At 40.2% G+C, this 20581-nt stretch overlaps 1 protein-coding gene across 2 annotated transcripts in view; it reads left to right on the forward strand.

Moving 5' to 3' along the window:
• st6galnac3 (ST6 (alpha-N-acetyl-neuraminyl-2,3-beta-galactosyl-1,3)-N-acetylgalactosaminide alpha-2,6-sialyltransferase 3) overlaps positions 1–20581 on the forward strand; it is a 103535-nt gene that overhangs the window by 25100 nt on the left and 57854 nt on the right. Inside the window, exons 2-3 of one of the 2 annotated variants that reach the window (XM_026148581.1) lie at positions 4774–4953; positions 16505–16914. In XM_026148581.1, the coding sequence (XP_026004366.1) occupies positions 4774–4953; positions 16505–16914 (590 nt within the window). The remainder of the gene's footprint in view (positions 1–4773; positions 4954–16504; positions 16915–20581) is intronic. The other variant, XM_026148582.1, reaches the window with a different exon arrangement.

Genomic DNA, 20581 nt, shown 5'->3' on the forward strand with positions numbered 1-20581 from the left:
CAATCTGCTCATACAGGCTCCCTGCAGGAGGGACTGGGGGGAAATTATGGCTCTCTCATGTACCAGAGCCCAGTGATCCCACACAGTCTGCCGGTGAACTGAGATCAATATCTCCTAAGAGTAGGTTTTAGCACTTTTAAAAATAGACAACTCAGAGCCTTCAGACGGCGCGCATTATATGAAACGTTCCCAGGCTACAGCCGTTAAGTGCCTGTGCCGTTAATGGCCATCATTGTCTGATCTCGTGATGGCAAACAAGGTCGTTGCAGCTGCATATGGAGTCATATTGCTCAAGCGAAATGTTTTAACATTGACCGAAAGCTCTAATGTTGAAACTTTATAGCTGTTCTGCTGCCTCTATGATGGTGTTAATGGTCCCACTCCCCGACTGTACTCCTCCTTTGATACTGAGCCTTTCAATTTCTGTGTCACACGCCTCAACAGGCTGACTCGTGATCACCCTGATGGATGAGCAAACGAGGAGAGAAGTTGTGAGTCTTTCGCTCGAGCTAGTGGAGGTTCAGTGCCCCACAACGCCCACATGGAGCCCTCCAATCGCCTCCAGTCTTTGACACATCATTTCCCCTGTGATTTGTGGCCAGATTGAGGTTGAAGGAGACAAGGAAATTTTCTGTCCTCATGAGAACAGATGGATGCTGCAGCTCTGCAGACTGAGCCGAGGGTTGTTTTTTCCCCCTCATGATGAACCCTCCTGCTTTATAAAGGATTGGTTTCATGCTCCATTATGGACTCTTGATGACTGGCTATTACAGCACATTTTCAGAAACCTCGACCTGCCACTTTTTTGTTCTTTTTTGGGGGGGGTGGCATATAACTGACTGTTCTTTCAGGAAAGTGTTATATATTATTTTGTAAAGTACTGATCGAGTGGAAAAGGGATTTCTCATTGGTCCCCTTTGTGCTGTTTTCATGCCAGATCAAAGTTGAGAGTCTGTTTATGATCAAAGATGGTTGTAATGCCATGAAATGATGTATGATGCAACAAACATGCAACTGGTAAAGTGTGATAGGCTTGTCAGGGCAGCAAATGGTCGCCGTCTTTTTCAACCCCACTCCCACCGCACACCAAATGTTTGATCTCATCTCTGAAGAGCACAGCCTCCGGTGTCTCCCTTGGGATGTTTAATGTTGGAGATCAGAGCTTGTGGTGGTGCAGGCAGGCTGGCGGTGGGGGCTTCACCATTACCACGCGCCACATTCAATCTCCCCAACATCAGATAAATTCAAAGAATTTGCAAAACAGCACCTTCTTAAAAACCCAGACTTTCCTGCTGCCGTGTGTTATATTGGCAGCACATTATTAAAGTTTCCTGGAATAAAAGAGAAAAAAAATAAAGCATCTCTGGCTCTGCTGCAGTCTATCATCACCCTCTGGCTGAGAGCTGTTGTAGCATGCCTCAGATTTCTTTCACTACAGTCCGATTCTTTCTCTCTTGTATCTATTGATCTCCAGCTCTGCCCTGCCAATATCTTCTTGTCTGTGAGACCCTTCCTTGTCCTCCATCTTTTATCCATTATTCATCACTCAGCTCTTTCAGCCAGGCCGTAATACCTCTTACCTCCATATGATCGTGGGGCTGTTGTGCACCGTTTGTATTAATGCAGCCCCAGCTGTTGCTTCATTAGTAAAAATATTGAAACAGAAAAGAAGCTCATATCATTTATGCACAGTCAGTGCATTAGTGCAACCAGATGAAAAGTAGAACACAATCATCATCTGAGAGCCACGAACGTCTGTCGAGTAACCTCAAGCTGAGCTGTGACGCTCCTACAGAATTGATTACGACTTTGCCTGTGCCAGCTCAGCTTTTTCAAGGTGTGTTGGCTCAGTCACACTAGAAAGAGGGAAATTGCGTGTGTCAGTGAGCAGAGATTAAGGGTTAATCTCTGCAAATTGACTACATAGGAAGGAGGAGGACTTCACAGGAATCTTTTCATATTCGATGTATTTGAAGTGAAAGGAAGAGGATATTGTGACTCACAAGTCTGTAATTGAAAACATAATGATTGAATTTAACTTTCATTTTCTTCCCTTATAAAGTTTCTGACTTGAAAACATCCTCTCACAGAACGAGTGCTCATATCTCCGTGGGCACTTATATCCTCATTTGTTCTGTAGGAGGTTTTACTCAGACAGTTAAGCTGTATTAGCAGATGCATCAGTATCTAGCAGTGGTGAACTCTTTTTACAGTATCATGAAAACAAATCATTTTTTGAGTTTTGATCAAAACCGATGGTCGTGTTTACTCTGTTTCATGATTATGACTACAAGCCAGGCAAATACAATTCTCTATTATTTATTAGCGAGTTGTTGTGGAAAATACAGTGGGGCCTGGTTTTCTTCTTGCAGAAGTAATCTTTCAGGAGAGATGAAGAGTATAAAACTAGATAAATTTATTATGACAAAAAATTGATATAGTGGAGAAAAGACATGGGCACACAGGAGGTACGGTCTTGTATAGAGTTTTTTGTACTCTACACAAATAGGACAACTCAGTGAGTCATTGGACATTCAACAAGCAGCTAGTCTTGCCTTGAACTCAAAACACTGACTGACCCATTCAGATTTCCCCAAAATAGTCAAAAAATCCATTACAGAGGTTCTTGTGACTGAATAAGCCTCATGCACAAGGTTGTCTTCCTTCTCCAACCTAATGTAATACAATTAGGCCCATAAATAAAGTTCTGAACAGTAACACAATTTACCTCTTGTATACACTAAAAATTGCATTTTAAGCAGACAACCAAGATGTCATTAATCTGCAGGCTTTCACTTTTAATTCAAGAGGTTTAACAAAATTAGTGCGTCCTCACAACGTCTAACCAAGTCAAGAACACTCTCAATGAATTAGATGTACCATTGTTAAAATCGACATGAACATAGAGAAACTACAAAGGTGTGAACAAGAACAAGAAGGCCAAGTTTGCCACAAAACATCTAAAAGAGCATCCAATTATTTAAAAAATCCCTCTTTGCATAGATATAACCAAGAAGAGGACTTTGATGCAATTTAATTAACATTGCATTAAGGCACTTTATATTGTAAGTTAAAGACCCTACAAAAATAGACAGAAGTCCCATCAGATGACCCCCTGCAAGCAAGCTATTGGCAAAAGTGGGACAAAAAATTCCCTTTTAACAGGATGAGACCTTCGGGAGAACCAAGCTCAGGGAGGTGCAGCTATGTTGTGACCGGTGGGGTATGAGGGGAGAGAGACGGGACAAATAACACACAGGTTAGAGTTAGAATATGACATGCAAAATGGTGTATATGTATAAGCAACTAGAGTGAAAGGAGGGTGAGTGAAGAAGAGCTCATGGTCCAAGAAACACAACAAATCTGTCAAACATGGTGAAAGCAATGTTATTGCAAGAGCATGCATGGCTGCCAGTGGAACTGGGCCACTGGTGTTTATTACTGATGTGACTGCTGATAGAAGCCGCAGGATGAATTCTGAAGTGTACAGGACCCACTCTCTGCTCAGAGTCAGCCAAATGCTGCAAAACTGATCGGACAGTCCTGTACAGTGCGAATGGATAATGACCCCAAACATACTGCAAAAGCAACCCCAGAGTTTCTGAAGGTAAAGAAATGGGACATTTTTTTTAATGGTTAAGTCAGTCACATGATTTCAACCTAGCGGAGCATGTTTTTTTAGTTATCAAATACAAAAAAACTGAAGGCAGAGAGTTGCACAAACAAGCGCCAACTGAAGGCGGCTGCAGTAAGGGTGTAACAGAGCATATCAAAGAAGGAAACAGTATTTGGTGATGTGAACACTCATATTTAAAATCATGTCAGCCTATGAAAAATGGAGAATTTCCTAAAACAGTTGATGCAATACTTTAAATTTTTTTATCATTTAAGCTACATTTTGTCATATACGAAGGCAAAATAACAAAAGCTGGGTCATAGTGCTAAATATCCGTGAACCTAACTGTATGCGGTGGTATTAGGACATTAAAATGCGGCATCATATTTAACAAAAATGAAGCTCAATGCCATGAATTCCTGGTGATGTGCACGAGCAATCATCCTGGTAAATGACTGTCACCTTCAATTTTACCTATTTAGCTGTGCAAAATGCACACGCTCAGTAACTAACAAACAAACAGCAGAGCCTGACCTTGTGAGATTATCAGGAGTGAAAATAAATCACCACACAAAATTACAGTTAGAGAAATTTGTGTATATCATGTTGTATTCTAATGTACTCAATATATTTGTGTTTGTATGTCTTGTGATGTCTTGTTAAGTGAAATAATCAACTTAAAGCTTTAACTTTCTGTTTTGAAATCTTTGAAGAATAAGATTAAATCTAGTTTAGGGGTTTGCAGCGTCAACATGTATTGAGTTTGCTGAAAGAATCGTGCCACTGTTGGCTGAACTTGTTTTCACTGATCTTTTCCTTTGAGCTCAGTGTTATTAAATGTTAAAGTGTTGTTTTCCCCACTAAGTTCCATGCACAACTGTGTGCACTGTTGGCATCTGGAATCTAACACACAATTATCTTTTTAGTGTAAATATGTTTTTATCACGCTATTTTATTTTCAAAACAAATAGTTGACTTTCACAGTTACAGTTTTACGATGAAACTGCAAATCTTCTTCTCTGCTTATCATTCAGCCCAAGCTGTTAAACCACAGAAAATACTGAAAAGCCACATTTAGATTTGCTCTAACATATATTCAGGTTTTATTCTGTGCACTGGTCAGGCTTCTCATGAATGTGCTTTCTCTCCCTCCACAGAGGAAGTCCCTGATCGCGACCAGTCTGATTGTGGCAGTGTCGCTCTTTGTGGTGGTGGTGAACTATTCTGAGAAGCCCTCCTTCCTCTTTCAGCCTGTATTTGGCGAGACGTTGTTCTCCAAGCAGCCATACAAGCCTTACAAGCCCCACCTGGGATACGTCAGCATTCCTAAACAGGAGGTGAGGAACAAACACCTGGAACTACAGGGAAGACACACATAGGTTAAGCTGTTACATCTCACTAAGTGTTCATTTATTTGTAGATGCTAGATAACATTTGCACTTCTATTCTCATGTGTTTTTTCATATTATTCGCATAAAAAAAATCAGAAGACTGTCAATTGTTTTCGAAACTGTATGTAAATGCGATGAATGTTAAATTATCAACATATGCTGATAATAGATGCTGATGATTTCTATATGAAATTTAAAAAAATGCTAATTCAGTGGATTTCAAACTTTGAGGGTCAGGTGCATCTGCAGGCGAGGTGCAGCAAACTAAGCTAAATGTATCAAGTCAAAGTAAGGGAAATGAACTCGATTGTCTTTAGGCAAAATAAACAACAAAAGATTTTGATTCAAGTAAAATATATCTTTTATCATTTTATTTTTTAATCACTAAAGATTAACAATAGACCCGCCAGGATTCAAACTCTCTGGAACAAAATGATCCCTCTTGCAACAACAACTGTGATGGCAAAGACGTCATTTCTTAAAGAACTCAAACTTCTTTTTTATGTCTTTTTAATTATTATCCATCCATCCATTCGCTTCCGCTTATCCTTTTCAGGGTCGCGGGGGGCGCTGGAGCCTATCCCAGCTGTCATAGGGCGAGAGGCAGGGTACACCCTGGACAGGTCGCCAGTCTGTCGCAGGGCCAACACACAGGGACAGACAACCATTTGCACTCACATTCATTCGCACATTCACACCTAGTGACAATTTGGATTGTCCAATTAACCTATCCCCACAAGCTGCATGTCTTTGGACTTTGGGAGGAAGCCGGAGTACCCGGAGAGAACCCACGCAAACACGGGGAGAACATGCAAACTCCACACAGAAAGACCCCGGCCTGATGGTGGAATTGAACTCAGGACCTTCTTGCTGTGCGGCAACAGTGCTAACCACCGTGCCACCGTGCTGCCCTTTTTAATTATTATTATTTTTTAATTTATCTTTTATCTAACTACAGTCCCCAATATATTTATTTCTTTATGTCTAGCTAGCTCAGCCTCATGTTATAGCAACCGTCACATCAAAATGTGTGAAAACAATCCAGCGTGCTGCAGCACTGATTTTGGGGTGTGAACTTCTTTCCAGCTCTTTGAGTTGGGAATTATTTTACTAATTAAGCTAAGTAACAAACTGATAAAATACTGATCAGTGCAGACTGTTGTACCACACAGCGGGATTTAATATTGTGTCAGTCAGTTTCATTAAATGCCCTCAAAAATCACCAGTACTGCAACACAGTGGAGTTCAGTGGCCTCAGTTAGCAGAGGTGAAGCCTTGGATTGACGTGATTGGCTCCAGCAACTTGTGTCTGCCCCCTTGCCAATCAAATTGGCCACACCCCACACATAAACACACACACTTTTAAACCATAATAAAAGCCAAAGGGTTAACTTCAAATGTGATAAAGAGCCAAGAAGTTCCCAGTAGGGCTGGGCCATATCATACAGTTCATGGTAATACCGGTATAATATTGGGCAAAGATAAGAAAATGAAATATCGCGATAGAATATGGGTTAAACGCGTATGCGCAGTGCCTTTGTTTTCATACTCACATGGCGGAAAAAGTATGGCGGCGACGGAGAATGAGAAGGGCGAAAGCAGATCGTTGAATGAAACGGATGAACCAGAACTGGTTTGTAAAAATGCTGCAACTTCAGTGGTGTGGAACTGGTTTAGCTTTCACCCGTCAGACTTTGCTAAGCTACGAACCCGCATCGCTTGATGGATTGTCGGAGCATTACGGCTATCGTAGGCAGGAGCCTCGCGGAGTGATACATACTGTGCTTCAACATAATATTACCGTATTGTGTGTGTATAACCTCTCTTTAAGTTTTGTGGATATTATACATGGTTATGCTGAGGATATGTCGGCCAATTTCCACCGGAAATGCCTTTTGGTCAGCAAGGAATTTGCATTTGCACTGTTAAATTTTTATATAACTTTAATGCACATAAAAAACAGCTGCTTGTTTAAGTGAAAATACATTGATGGTTTTTGTTTTTTGCACTAATAAAGTTGTGGAGTTGTAAAGTGTTTTGTCTAGTGTCAATTATATCATCGTTATCGCAAATTTTCAAATGTATATCATGATAAATATTTTTGGTCATATCTCCCTGCTCTAGTTCCCAGTAAATAACAGAATTCAGGATTTCAGTAAAACTAACAAACAAAACCGAAGGTAAAAAAGTCATTTCAGCTATCAAGGCAAACTAAGAAGATTAAGAGAGCATAAGCAGATTAAAAGATGTTTTTAAATTAATGACAGAGGTGCAGGTGTAATTCTTCAATATTTGGCTTTAATCTTCCTAATATTAATAAAGTATCTTTCACATATTCTTACATATATTTTATTTTAGAGGAAAATGTTTCTGCTGCTTATGATAAAGGCATCTCACATTTTACATAGATATACATTAGGGGAAATAATTAGCTAAATGCCAGCTGAATTTGCTCACTTAAGAAGTGTACGTGTCTCTAATTTTTATGGCAGTTTAATTTTCATTTCATTTCTTGCAGTTGGTCATCAGATTTGAACAGATCTCAGGAGTTTTTGGCCCACTCCTCTTTACAGAAACACTTTAGAGCCTTTAGGTTTCTTGGCTGTCACTTGCCAACTCATAGCTTCAGCCAACTCCACTGATTTTCTGTAGAATTGAGGTTTGGAGAGTGGCTATGCTACTCCATGACCTTGATGTGCTTCTTCATTAGCCACTCCTTTGTTGCCTTAGCGGTATGTTTTGGGTCATTTGTCATACTGGAAGACCCATCTATGACCCAACTTGAAGCTTCTGGCTGAGGGATGGAGGTACATGGTGTTAGACTGAGGGCAACTGATGTTTCTTTTATATTTCTTCCTTTTTTGAATAATTATTCTAACCTTTACAGTTCTTTGGTCTTCTCTATGCTGGTGGAAGAACTGGAATGAAACAAACGGATTCTGTGGTCAGGTGTGCTTTATACATGAAACAAGATGAGATCAGGAGTAACTGACTGATTGTAATCTCTCATCTGTGTGTGCAGGAATCAGGGATTGTAGGCAATCAAATATATAATCTGTTTCTGTCTCTCTCTATTAAAATGAAACAACCATAAAATTAGTGACTTTTAATTTCTTAGTAAGCAATCACACTTGCAAATTCAGCAGGGCATCAAATACTTATTTTCCCCACTATGTTTTTTTGTAAACATTTGATAATGCAACACATTTGTAATATAATAATACTTCATACTTGAGTAACCCTTTCTCCTGCAGTACATTTATATTCTATAAGCATTCACCTTCACAATGAAGGTGTAGTCTATTCAAAATAGAGCACCCCCTTAAGAGTTTTCTTAATTTATTATATCAGATTCTCTGTGATGGATCTGAAAATGCTCGTTTTAATGTCCCTTGTGAGTGTTATTTATTTTTAATCCCAAACACCCGTGTCCGTGATCCCATTCCTCTGCCTTCAAACAGCTTTGTGCTGTATATTCCCTGCACAATTTATGGAAATTGAAATATCAAAGCCTTTTAATTCCCACCACATCAAAATGTAAAAACCAAGCTGTGTTTATTGTTTGGGAAAGCAGCCTGTTTAAACACAGCCCATTGTGCTTATGCTATTGGATATTGAGTAGTCATGGTGAAAAAATGTTTTAAAAAATGTACATTTTACTAAGCATGAATGTGTGTAACATTTCCGGGTGAAAATGAGAATTCGAAGTCAATTCATGTGAAGTGGATGTCTTATATTCAGCAGGATGATACTCGCAGATTAATGCAGAGCGCCATCCTCTGCCTCTGGAGAGTTTCATCCACACAACATGGGCCCAGAGGCAATCACACTTTACACCAGTCTCTACGTCTGCACCTCCTTCTGCCTCCAGACAAGACTGCTTAAATCACTGCCCTCTCCCCATGGAGATTTATGTAAATCATCGTAAAAAAGACTGGCAGCTTCTACAGAATTAGGCCTCTTTTGGCTCAAATTCCCCCACCAGTGAGTTCTCTATATCTAATCAGGAAGGCAGTGATTGGCCTGAGAATGAGTGTCAAAAGTGCTCTGCAGTGTGCTTATGAAATTTCTGACAAAGGATGGATGAAATTGTGGAGGTCTGGTCAAGGCGATACTCCCGCGCCAGGTGTCGTAAGTGATGAAGTCGGGAATGAAGGCCTGCTGTGTGAGCTGTCAGCCTCTGTTAAGTACACAGCAGCACCTTTAGAAGCTGTAGCATTTCACCTGGACAGTAAGGCAATCTCACATGATCCCCAGTGAGGTGTCATTTGAAGTGTTATAAACCTCTCGCAAACATGTATAATGCATAACCCGGTAGCAGGGGCATGGCCTGCCTTATTTTATTCATTTGATTGAGTCTGTCTCCAGCTGTGATAAATTGTTCCTGCGCTGCTTTCGGGAGAAATAGAAAACATTTTTCTTGTGGCACTTTACATCCATGTGTCTGGTCCATCACAGAGCGAGGGAGAAACTCTATATTTTCATTTGGACGTGAGCATTTTAAATGCAGGCCTTTCTCACAACGTTTTCCACTGTGTGTGTTTCGAAAGTGGTCTGAGTTTTGGAGCACTTTGTGGATACTAATGGACGTTAATGAGAAAGCTTCTTGTTTGTGGCCCGTGTTGCACCGGCTAATAAAATATGCATTATTGTATGTAAGTCCTCTCTAAGTTGTTATCAGCTCCTTGCAGACAAGAGATAAAATAAAATTGCTTGCACCAATTAAAACTTGTCTTCATAAACATCTGTTACATAACATCCAAAACCATCTGCTTTGATTGTGCTTTGATTGCTCAAATAATGCCAAACAATTAAACCTGTGTTAGTGAAGAATTATGTGTTTCAGAGTTAGTGTTGGTGTTTAGATTAGAATGTCTGGGAAACATCTGGTTAAAATGCCTTTTTTTCTTATTTTTATTAGTTTATAATGATAAAATGTTTTTTGTATTTATTTGTAGTATCCAGGTTTACCTTGTTATGAAATAGGATTTGTGATTAAATGTCAGATAAGATGTCAGAAAGACATTTACACTCTTCAATCACTTTGCAACTGGATCAAACCTTTTGCAGTCAGAACTTCTTTAGTTCATTGTAGCATAAATTCAACAAGGTGTTGGAAACATTTCTGAGAGATTTTGGTCCATATTGACATGATAGTATCACACAGCTGTAGATATGTTGACCACACATGCGTGATGGGACGCTCCCGTTTCACTACATCTGGTGACTGTGGAGGTCATTTGAGCACAGCAAACTCATTGTCATGTTCAAGGAGCCAGTTTAAGATGATTTGAGCTTTACCTTCTATAGCAAATCTGCTTCAAGGTTTGATATGTTGTACATTCCCAGATGCTCTTCTGCATAACTGGTGACGTTTTCACCCACAGAACTGCTGGATATTTTCTATTTCGTTTTTTTTGTAAACCCTCTGTAAACCCCAAAGATGGTTGTGCAGGAAAATCCCATTGGATCAGCAGTTTCTGAATCACTCAGATCAGCCAGTCTTACAACAACCGTGCCACGTTATTTAAATCACCTTTCTTTTCCATTCTAATACTCACTTTGAATTTCAGTGGGTTGCCTTGGCCTAGTTTACATGCCTAAATATATTAAGTTGCTGCCATGTGATCGGCTGATTAGATATTTATGCTACTGAGCGGTTGAACAGGTTACCCTCACAAAGTGGCCAGTGAGTGTAAGTTAGCTGCTGCTACTTAGAAATATTGAGCCTCTAATTTGAAAGTAATTTGTAAGTTACCCAACCCAGAAAGCACTATAGGTAGGGGAAGCAGCGTAATGGTGCTGTAAACATTCATTTAGCACCATTTGTTGTTTAGACAAGGATTAATAGGATTAATTAAACATGTATAACAAAGCCTTTAATCTAGTGAGGGATGTTTGGTGACTCCTGGTCTAAAAGTTTAAAGCTTAAAATACTACAGCACGCAAGTCCACTGCCATGCTAGCAGCTCAAGGTTGTGCTTGTAGCTGTGTTGAAGTAAAAAGACAATGCAGGTTTCAAGCAACATTTTTTCTAATATCCAGCAGGGGGCGACTCCTCTGGTTGGAGAAAGATGTGTGATTTCGTGGTAGTTTGTGGGGAAAAAACAATCACCCCATTGCTTACTTGTTTATGACCTTGGGACACTTTGTTTTTCTTTCATGTTCTCAAGCATTAAATCCAAGGATTCATATGTTTCCATGTCGGATAATGTCACAGTCGCACTTTTTGAAAACAGTGTTGGAGCATGATCAGAATTATTGTAACCATGTGCAACAAAGTTGTGTTTTGTTGCCCTTGAAACAGTTGCTTTATAGACAGCGACTTGGTGTGTAATCACTCGCTGTCAGCTGCTGTCTTCAGGGTGCCTTTGTTTTGTTGAGACGGCCATAAAACAGCAATATGATGGAGGCAGTCTGCTATCAGTTTGTGATAACACAGCAATTAACTGTGATGAATTGGTTAAAATTGCAAATCTATTATCCATCTGTGTACACAGAAATTCACATTAACTACTTACATGCAGAATTCAACCAGACTCTCATAGATCTAAAGCAGAAATTCAGAAATTCCTCAACAAATAGTAATGTAGTTGGTGCAGGATGACGATTTGACTGCAAAATGACAGGTACTTGGCAGCCTTACTGTTAGAGAGGAATATAACCAGAATGCAACAAGTTGGAAACTAGTTAAGTCAAGTCCCCTTAAGCAAAGAGACATGTCACAGGCGAATTGTGCATAGACCGATAGCAAATGTGTTGGCACATTTGCTGTTTGGAAACCTTTGCCAGTCTGCCTGTGATTTATTATAAATAGTTAAGTCTTTGATTGGAGACAGGTTGCCTCCCTCTGGGTGACCTGTGCAGTCGCCTCTTGATTAAAAGGGGTAAGAGTGTGGCATGCTTAAACTCTGGGCAACTAGCTGGTGACCACAACTCCTTCCAACCAGTTATTGAATGTGAAAAAATATAATTGAATCACTGGAAGACCACCCAATTTCCTTTGTCACAAGGAGTTTGTGGTCCTGCTTTCACTGTAGTGTGAGTGAGCCATGAAATGATAAAACTGGGTATGCTTTAGTAAGTGGAGGCCATGTATTTGAAAACCATGCCCGTGAGTAATCTCCTAGACACTCTACCCTTTGCATGCCTCTTCTAGCTCCAGAATCCCAAGATGGCAACAGCCAAAGGTCAGACTTGAGGTTTCAAAGCACAATTAGTCGACAAACACAGGGACTGCATGCTCACAGTGAGAATACTATGCTAAAAGCTATTATAGTTATTATGGTCACCACCTCCCTTTTGCCGTTTCACTCGGTTAACATGCTAAAAGTAAAATGTTGGGTAATTAGCACTACATCATCAGTTATGTATAAAAACAAAACAAAAGAATAAAAGCAGTAAAACAATCAAACAAAACATCCACAGAACTTTACCTGGTCCTATACTTGCATTATATAAAACAAACTGTAAGCTACTCAAGATTAATTGAACAAATAAAAAACTAAATCACTACAAAGAATCTAAGTAATCAAAGTTTCAAAAAAGGTTGCCTCCCACTGGACGACCTGTGGTTATTATTAAAAGAACTCATAAATAGCTCGTGCAGAACTAAACGTGGGGATATTTTCATGTTTCGTTAATGTACCTCTTAATCATTTGTTTCTGAGAAGGGGTTTCAAATGTGAACTGTACTTTTCTCCTTTATTTTAATGTAAACACCCCAAGAGAAGCATTTGAAATGAACCACTTTCCCCCATGGAGACAGCTGAAGCTAATTTTTTAAGCAGAAAGACTTCGAAGTCCCAGAGACATACAATGAAATATTTGGCAAGTTAATGTAATAATTATTGCTTATTAATTAATCGTGTTCAGAGCATTTTAATGAACAAGCCAAGGTTAAGTTCACACCCCAGTGCTATAATTTAATGATGGCTGTGTCCCCGGCATTAAGCCTGCTTTTTAAATAACCCACTTTATTTTTAACACGCTCATGCATTAAAAATCTAAAGCTTTGGTGAGTCGATTTCGTACTTATCAGAGTGCCGGAATTACTCGGATTATAAAAGTGCACTCTGTTTGCGATTACTGCAGGCCACACTGAAACAGCGCCGTCGTGAACATGGAACTGAAACATGAATCAAAGCGAGGAGAGGAAGAGGAGGAGGCCGTAACATTTTTATTGATTTATAGGACGTAAAACTCAGATTTATTGGGAGCCAGATTCCAGTGCATACTGAATAAAAAGTGTTCCAACGGGGTTTGTAGTTATTAGATGAGGTTTCCACTCTTCTGTAATGCATGTAAATGAGATTAGAAACAATAATGTTCACTGCTGGTTTTATTTGTGTGACTGTAAACTGCTCACATGCCCTTTAAAAACCAAAACCTCAATTTTTGTTTATTTGTCACTAAGCAGCTACTCTGCAGCAGAAGTATGGTGAAATGCCTTGCTCAGGGGCTCCTTGTTGGTAGGTTTCCAGTGACAAACTCATATGTTTCACATACAGTTAGCCAGTCAGTGCTCCCCACAGAGCCCAGCCAATCTGTGTGTGCTAAAAGGCATGATGGAGTTATGGGCTAGGCTGAGGGGTGATGATGGACGAGCTGCTGACGGCTCAAGGCTGCGGTGATGTGTATCTCAACCACCCAGTAAACGGAGACTGGGTCCAGAAATCCTTTCTTAACCCGTGATTGAATCCATACATGAAAGACAAGGCAATACCAGCAGCGTCAGCTGGAGTTATGTATGAAAGAAACATGTCAGATACAAAAGAAAACCAATGGTAGTTTTGTGTAGTTCCCTTTTGCAGCAACCGATCTTGTGTGGTAAGCGTGTTGTGAGTGCTGATAAGCCAGGAGCTGTAACAGTTTTTAGTGGATTGTCTTGTGCTTGCACTCTAAAACTCTTGTGCTTGTTGATCAAATGCCAAAGAGTTTTGCGTTCGAAACCAGAGTGCATTAAAAGTGCAGCAAAAATGCAATTTGCATTCAGACCAGTGACATTACAGTTATTCTCCATTAAGCAAATGATGAACAGGGTTTAGTCGTGACACAGTGCGTTTTCTTTTCCCAACTTTGCCGCGCATTCATTTACTTAAGTAAGTTTAATCTCATCAAAACAAACCAAGCATATTAGCTTCAATTAGGTAAATCTCCCATTTTGGATTCAGTGAGGGCTTTTTTCCTCGGTTGGCAAAGCGTAGCTAAGGGCTCTTACTGAAGATTCATTACAAATCCCCTTGCTCCTGTAACATATAATAAGATATATAAAAAATATATATATACAGTAACAGTAAGATAAATGACACAGCTTGCTTGCTTCTCTGTCATCCTCGCAGCTGTAACCTCTGAGGTCCCATATTCAATTAACTTAATCTATGTTAGTTCTGGGCAGTGTGACATCAGTCTTGGGGAATAAAAGAAAATTATAGAGGCCCGTAAAACCCTGATTAATATTTTTTTATGAATAATCACCAAATGCATTTTGTTTAAAGTCCCTTGCCAAAACATCACTTTAATAATATTACTGAACACATATAAAATATATCACAACTCTAACAAAACAAGACGAAACTGCGTCAAATGCATTATAATTTTGAAGGAAACCACTTATTCAGTATTTAAAACTCATTTAATTTAATGAAAGGGAATGTACACTCGTGGGTCCTTTTATTAGGCACAATGAATTTGAACATGGCAAGGTTGTTGACGCCAGATGGGCTGATCTGAGTAGTTCAGAAACTGATGATCTACTGCAGGGGTGGGAAACTTCAGGCCTGCAGGTTTTAGATGTGTCCTTGATCCAACGCAGCTGATTTAAATGGCTAAATGACCTCCTCAACATGTCTTGAAGTTCTCCAGAGGGCTAATAATGAACTAATCATTTGATTCAGGTGTGTTGACCCAGGGTGAGATCTAAAACCTGCAGGACACCAGCCCTTGAGGCCTTGAGGCCCTGATCTACAGGGATAGGAAGGCAGCAGTAATTCAAGGAACCACTCGTTTCTGCTGCAATAGCTTAATGGTAAGGTCAGAATTTGGTGTAAACAGCATGAAAACATGGATCCATCCTGCTTGTGTCAACGGTTCATCAGGGAAAAAGAGGGGTCCAACACAGTACTAGCAAGGTGTACCTTATAAAGTGGCCAGTTTGCACAATTTAAAGACTGAATATAAAAGTCTCCTCATTTCATGTGTTTAAGGTTTTTAATGTGCTTTTAATCTTTTAAAAAACTGCTGTTTAATGTGTTTTCAGGAGTTCGTTTCAGCAGAATATTTATCAGTAAGACAGCGATCATAGAGTTTTCTAACATCATTAAGATTCTGTAGGAGGACATTATTTTGTTTTGCCTTGATAATTTCAGTGTATTTAATATATTTCCCTGTTGGTTTTCATGTATTCGTGTCTTCCTGGTGATGGTGCATGTAAAGACCTTGTTCTCCAGCAATAGAAGCCGGTGATAAAGCGCTGCAGTATTTCGCACTGTGATAAATTTCCTTTCTGCTTGCTGGCTGTTCTAATTATCTTGCTTTCTTGTGGCTTTATTTTATGAACTGTTCCACAGTCCTGCTGAACTTGCACTGATAGAAACTGATGAAAGTTGCTGAGCGTTCTTAGATTATTTAACTCACACAAATCAGACAACAATGCAGGCCTAAACAAACTTTCTTTAACTTCTTTGGAAGTTAAAAATGTTCAGGCTTTCCTATGTTACCGTTAAAATTGATTCTTAACCTAAGATTTGCACAAGGTAAATGAACCTGGAACCTCAAACCTAAAGGAGCCACGCCAGTGATAATAGCAGTGGCAACAAAATTCAATTTTTGGTGTTGGGTTCTTTTAAACGTGGCTTCTGCGGCACAAATTTCACAGCGTGCACAGTGGGGTTCAAAGCCAAATGACTGAAGAATGAAGAAAATGACAAGATGGCGGCATTGACTTTGAACCCTATCCTGAAAATAATCAGGCCTTGGATGGATGTCAGGAATACAAAGTCTTAATAGCAGCCCATATTTTATTTTGATGTTTTGAATTGGTTTGGTAGTTTTATGGTGCTGTTTGTTTTTGTTCTGATCAAATTATTTATGTTAATACATTTTAAAAACACATTTTTCCTCAATAAAGTTTTATTACACTCTAATAAACAGTGAAATATTAGATAAACTGAACTGGATTCATTTCAGGACCATGGACAGCGTATGTGTTGTTTCACAATGATCTTATGGACTGTGCTGTTTTTAGTAGTTGAAATGCACTAATTCAGCTGCATGCCCTTTGAAAATACGTAAGATATAGATCACAGGTGCTTCTTATTTGTCTGTTACCTTCATTAGCCATAATCATTGTTGATTCATTTTGGTCTTTGGTCCTTGCTATGAAAATGTGTGATAGGAGAGGCTGGAAGTCTAAATTTGGAAGCAAAAACTAAGTAGCCTTGACAGGTGCTCTGCAAGTGCCCTTAAAGTTCTAATGGACTTGCTTCCTCTCCTCCAGCCCTTGAAGCTGAACTGCGAACTGTGCAGCATCGTGTCCAGCTCTGGTCAGATGTTGGGCCAGGGTGCCGGCCCGCAGATAGATCGGTCTCCCTGCATCTGGCGGATGAACAACGCACCCACACGGGGGTTTGAGAACGATGTGGGCCAACGCACGACTCTGAGGGTCGTCTCTCATACCAGCGTTCCCCTGCTGCTGCAGAAGCCCCAGTACTTCTTCGGCCAGGCCAACGACACGGTCTACGTTGTGTGGGGGCCGCTCCGGAACATGAGGAAAGACGGGAAAGGCATTGTGTACAACATGCTGCGGCAGGCGTCGGAAAACTACCCTCATGCCCGCATCTTTGTCACCACAGAGGACAGGATGAACCACTGCGACATGGTCTTTAAGAAGGAGACTGGAAGAGACAGGTGAGTCAAACTGCAGTTGCCCTGTTTTTGTTTTTGGCACAGCATCACTGAATTCCACAGCAGACCTCCACTTTTTCACTCTGACAGATTTGCTGCTCAGCACTTTGACATCTACCCCTCTGTTTGTTGCTATAATATTGATCTTATCAGTACTGATGGTCTGTTCATTGCTCTGTGCTTTTCTCGTCTCAAATCTTCCCTCTCACGAGGCTTCATCAAAGTGAGTTACTTAACTTTGCCTCTAAAGAGGCTCTGCATGGCACTGGGGGCCATTTTTTGAAAAATGAGCTCTTACACAGCGCCTTAGAAGTGTGCTGTGCCTGGGTTATAGGCATCAGCCAAATGCTGGTCTGGGAGAAATCTGGTTAATGAGGTAGCATGATTCTGGCAGTCTTTCTAAGCACCCCCAGACACAGCTGGTCTCACAACTTCTCCGACAGCGTCTTGGCACATTCTGAAAAGCAGTGAATTGATTTAAGTTGCAGATCAGTTAAAGTTTTTAGGGATATTTTACTACAACCTGTGTTAAAACTGCAAACCGCAACTTAAAGAGAGGCTCACCTGGTTATTTTTTTTCCCTGTCAATTCCCCAGAGAGAATTGCAGGTTAATGAAAATGGGATCAAAGCTCGAGGCCTGCTTTTGTTTAGGATGAACCTAATTTCTCAGATTAGTCTCTGCTCATTTCTGCAGCGCTTTATACCTCTGCCTTGCCCACATGTCATCAAGACCTGCCTTAACTTCTTAAGAGGATTAACGTGTTTGGTAATGGGCGTAGCATCCATTCCATTTCGGCTCCATTGTCTCGCCGTTATTCATGATGGCAGGGTTAACACTGAATTTCATGTAGAGCATCCATGTTCATCTTGGCTCAGCTGTTGCGAAGGCCCACAAAGCACAGATAGAAGCGTGGGATTAGGGAGGGATGTTCGGGGAGAAGAATCTCATTACACAACATAATGCTCCTGGGTGAGATGCAGCACTTCAGTCGTTGCTGATTGGTATCACAGACCAAACTCAATGTGTAACAAGAACCCCGTCAAATGAAAACGTGATGAGCACTGAGAGGTTCGTCTGTATGTTTTTCGATCATTTTTTTTGTGCTTGCCTCAAACTTTGCTGCACTTATTTCAGTATTTTAATGTAATCACAGGTAGCGAAGGGGATAATTGCCGTTATGTTGAAATAATACACTAAGGCACTGCTCTGAAATTCTTTATTTCACTCAGACATGAAATATCTATTAAAAAACATGGTCCTTTCCTTCCCTTATCCATGCAAACTACATTTATTAATGTCTACAGCAATATTATAACTCTTAAAATACCACAGCAGCTTGTCTGCCGTTACCTTGTAATTTGTGCGTGTCTGTGTTTGCTGGTTTACTGTCACTGCTTTCTGCATGCGGGGATAATCATCAGCTTGGCAAAGATGGAACACTGATCGAACACAACTCTAATTATCCAGATTGCCGCAAGCAGCCTAGGAGACGTGCCGTCCCAGCTTCGACTTGCTTACTTGATCAAGGGGAGAGAGGCGTCAGCGCTGACTGATTAGCCAGCCAACCGTGTAACTGTCTCTCAGCCTGTCAGGAAGCTCAGTCATCTCTGGACAGAGGAAATTAAACTGTGGGGTAATTAGAAAAGCGGTTATGATAATCTAAATGGAGCTACAGTGAAGACCACCTCAATTAAGCTGATTTAAGTCAGGAGCAGGTCAAAAGGAGGTGCAGACTACGTCACGACCAGGATCACAGTGTGAGACAGCGCCTGGCATAATGCGCCACGTTCTTTAGTTTAGTTTTTTCCCGCGTCTTTGATGCTTATCTTCCCTGTTTGTCTTTTGTGCCCCGCCCTCATTAGTTTCATCCATCATCTCTCTGCCTTCCTAATCCTGTCTCTCCCTCTATCAGTTTGTCTGTTTGTTGTTCCATGCATTTTCTGATGTGTTTGTACATTGGACTCTGTATTTATCTGGACTGCAGTCAGACTGTAGTCTTTCCTTATTGGCTTTATTAACACTCACTTTTTGCTGGTTGTGCTCCTGCTTTTGTCTTTGTTTAGGTCTTTCTTTTGATAAACATAAGAAGATATTAGGAAACCAACGATGTGCTAAAGCTGAGCAGACTCTGTTTATATGCGAAGTGTAGATGAGAAATTCAAAATCTTCTAAAGTTGTTGGGCCCCCTTATTTACTAAGTGTATACTGTTTCTCTGTTATAGTTAAGTTAGGACGTATAGACCCTCTTTAATGTTGTTTCTGTATCTGAGCCTCGCAGATATATGCTAACTGAGGCTCCTCTTCTTCTTCAGCATGCTGCAAAGTCGTTTCCCTTGTTTGTTAAACAGACTCAAGTCCTTAAACCATCTACTTGTCATTCTACAACAGTAAAGCTTTTATTAGCACTATTCATGTGTAGCACACCTTTAAGCTAAGCTTTTAAAATCTCATGGTATACACTACAGCCTCCGGGCTCACAACGTCAAGGACACCAAATGTTTTACGCTTCAGAAAAGACGAATCACTCCTAGATTAGGGCTATTTTTTCAGCAAAATAATTCAGCCCTCAGACAGCAGCAACCTGGATGCATTGTTGTGGATCAGGTGACTGCAGGCACTCTGTTGGCTGCATTTTTGGGCCTGACTAGCACATCCATGGAAATGTGACACATTTTCTCAATGCAGCCCACACCTATTGTGATTGAGATTGTGTACTGTGGATTCCTCCTATGAATTTAGTGTTATTTTTTGCCACAGTTTTTGAATGCATCAGTCAGAGGATTGCCTCGATATAAAAGCCATAGCCTCAACATAAGGACTCACAGATGTCAGCAAAGTCCTAAGGGGGAGATTGCTGAAACTATTAGAATGATTGTGATGGAAAGTACAAAGACATAGTGGCTGGTATAAAACACTGTGACATGAGCACAAGGTAATTAACACATAAAAAAACCATGCAGAAGCATTAATGATGGTAATGATCGCGACCACTCACGGCGGCCAAGATTCACTGCAGAAGTCAAAATCAGTTGTCAGTCTAACAATAACTCACCAGGTGGCAAATCATTATCAACCCCTTATGTTACTGAGTAAATATTCAGTTAAACTTTAGAAAGAAAAATAAAAATGAATTTTTCTGTAGTGAGGTGTCACACTGGAAGATTCAGCTTTTCTAGTATCCATGCCGTACACGTTGACATGTGGACTGGATTGAGGATAGAGTCGATTGTCTATTGTCGCAGAACGTGTTCCTCAAAGAAAATTCAAAGAGCTGCTCACAGCTTGAAAGAGAGTACAAATGGATTGTGGTGAAGCAGCAATGCATCAGAGAGCGAACAAATATAAATGTTTGGGGGAAAAAAATAAACAAATTTGTTCTTTTAGGATGTGCTGAGATGTGGAACATTCTGAGAGAGCTTCATTTTAATCCAATTATTGACACAAAAGACAAGTGAGTACATATTAATACATTTAAAAATCTTCTCACAGAAAAGTATCTGTTTGTCTCAAGTCTAATGGCATGATGACGTCTTGGGTTCAAATCAAGTCAAAACCATTAGTGTCCTCCGTGTCTCTCTCCTCATCCATCCTCTTCTGAGAACTAAGAGGTAATGATGATAATCTAAAAGCGATAAACAGGAAATGGCCAATCCAGCTTCTATCTGGAG

Source organism: Astatotilapia calliptera, chromosome 18 (assembly GCF_900246225.1).
Source record: "Astatotilapia calliptera chromosome 18, fAstCal1.2, whole genome shotgun sequence".
NCBI classification, from domain to species: domain Eukaryota; kingdom Metazoa; phylum Chordata; class Actinopteri; order Cichliformes; family Cichlidae; genus Astatotilapia; species Astatotilapia calliptera.